Genomic DNA, 2,421 nt, shown 5'->3' with positions numbered 1-2,421 from the left:
AGAAAAAGTGCCATAAATGCCCGCAGGAGTACGAGTATGTGGGAACTCCGGAACGGCACTCACTGCCCCCCCCTATTGGGTAAAATTCTTTTCCACAGTTCTGTAAAATCTCTCTTAGGCTTGGAGTCCCACAGTCCCACAGTCTCAATAGAAAAAAAAGACTTTGTACCTTTACTTTTACCCCTTGATAATTATTAATGCACTCCGAATTTGTTTTGCTTTTCAACTCATCCACATATATTGAGTTTCTTTTCAATAAATAAATGTATTACGTGATAAATCAACAGTAATAATATTTGCACCATGAAATCAAAACATTCTTCAGCATTCTTCGATTTGCTTTCATTTGCAGAATTCATTTTTTGTGCATTTTTAAGTTTGCTATTCAAAGTGAAGCATATACGGAAATAATTTTTTTTTTTTTCCAATTTAAAATTTGTAGCAACTGCTGTGAGTGGCATTCTAATATCCCTATTTGCATTCTTTAATTCTAGAACTAGCAGAAAAAAAAAATGTATCTTTAGCTATACACTCGGTATCTCGTATCTGTTCATTTGCCGCACAATATTCCCTTAAGAGCGGCTAGATGTAGCGCCCTCTAGCCGTAGTAAGTTGTGCGGAGGAGCGCAAAGAACTGATACGACATGCTGATCACCTTCATGAAGGTGTTGAACGATATGGGCGGAAAGGTGGGGGGTCGTATGGAGGCGGGCTTCTGGCTGCGCATAATGATATACTTCAAAATCAATTTGTACTTAGTGCTGCATGGCAGCCAATTCTGATTGAAGGCGGCATGACCGATGCGGGAACTCTATAAAAAAAAGAAAAACAAGTAGGAGCAATCCTTCAATACTGAAATTGGACTTGACTCACCGATGAGATCATTTCATCGCCATAGTAGCAGACGACAAAGACCTGCACCAGCGAGGCCGTGAAGAAGATCATATAGAGCACAATATCCTCGACATTGGAGGCTGTGATCTGAAAGCCAGCAAAGCAAATCACCAACGAAGCCGCAATGAAATTCCACAAAATGGTGAAGCTAAAGATGCTGTTTACCTCCTCGCTGAGACTGCAAAACGAAGGAGGAGGAGGAGGAGTTAGTTAAGTGAAAGGTGAAATGGTGAAATGTGTTTATTGGGCAACCCACTCTAATGCCCTGGAATGATAGACCACCAGATTCTGCAGATACTTGACATTCTCCTCTTCGGTATGCTCATCGCCGTCGTAGGACTCCAGTGTGTCGGCCATGTAGCTAAGTGCATCGTCAGCTGTGTGATGGTCGTGATGAGCAGCAGATCCACACACACATAGGACACGCCGGCCACATAGGCGCAGTGGGCCAAGCCCCAATACGAGAACCAATAAACGGTTAGATCCGTTTCCGCATCGTACGGAAAGTAGATGTGAAAGCCGTAATTACGCTCAAATATCTCCGAGCCCAAAAAGTAATACTTAATGGTGGACTTGATGGCCGGATAGAAGCTGAACGACGAGGTGTATGTCATGCACAAAATGGTGAACAGTGTCATCACTTGGTTCATGTGCCGCTGATAGTAGCCCACATTGTACGCCCGCTGCGTCTCCAAGGTGGTGGGAAATAACGCCTTGAGATCGTCCAGCAGGCTGACGAGGCGATTGCGATTCACCGTCAGGCCGAACTGCTTGAAATCCGCCATGAAACTGAAGCCAATGCAGGGCGCCACTGCGGTGGCCTCCAGCAGCGTTGTCGTCGATGCAATGTGCACTATGAAGTAGGCAATCTCACCCACCACATACGCATTGAAGTTGAGAAAGCCCAGCACCAGATAGAAGCGCAACAGATACCGTCGGATGAGATTCTTGTCCCGCTCCGAGTACAGATCCTCGCCGATGGTCTTGTAGAAGGCCAACGGAAAGCGGGTGAGATCCTCGAAGGTGCGCAGCTCACGCTTCTCCTTCTTCTTGCTCCACAACATGACGATGCTTTGGGCCCGAGCACAGCGCCGTTCAGCCTTTTATAGATGGCCAGCAGCTGAGCTTTGGACAGTGTGTGGGTGTCGGTGTCGGTGTGGGCGTGCATAAAATTCTTATGAGACCCTTAATAATTACTTCATTGAATTCCGTATAATTGCAGACACCTGCATGGCGTCAGCAGCATGAGCTTGCTGAAATATTTATCCTGCTGCTCGCCCAGCTGTTTACCTGTCCGGCTCCGGCTCCGGCTCCTGACCCCGCGCTACATACTACTCTTGCCACTCTTTGCAGTTTTGGGTTCGACTGAGCCCGGGCAGGCATTTAATTTACGTAAAATACCAAAAAGGATTTTTCCATAAGCTCAACACTCAACGACAACATCAAAAGACAAGCGCCACAAATCAAGTGGGGCCATGTGTAAGGCCATGTGTAAGGGAACGGTAGCCCAGCGAGTGCGGTGGGTTG

General features: G+C 46.4%; 1 protein-coding gene across 1 annotated transcript; it reads right to left on the bottom strand.

The window, feature by feature from the left end:
- Nucleotides 1-491: 491 nt before the first annotated feature.
- LOC111066294 (putative odorant receptor 92a) lies at nucleotides 492-1,958 on the bottom strand. The gene is given in 4 exon segments (XM_022354774.2): nucleotides 492-811; nucleotides 874-1,072; nucleotides 1,151-1,259; nucleotides 1,262-1,958. Coding segments are annotated over 4 exon segments (1,218 nt in total). The 3' UTR covers nucleotides 492-598.
- Nucleotides 1,959-2,421: the final 463 nt, after the last annotated feature.

This window comes from Drosophila obscura, unplaced genomic scaffold (genome assembly GCF_018151105.1).
Source record: "Drosophila obscura isolate BZ-5 IFL unplaced genomic scaffold, ASM1815110v1 contig_165, whole genome shotgun sequence".
NCBI classification, from domain to species: Eukaryota; Metazoa; Arthropoda; class Insecta; order Diptera; family Drosophilidae; genus Drosophila; species Drosophila obscura.
This window is presented reverse-complemented; position numbering and strand designations above follow the sequence as displayed.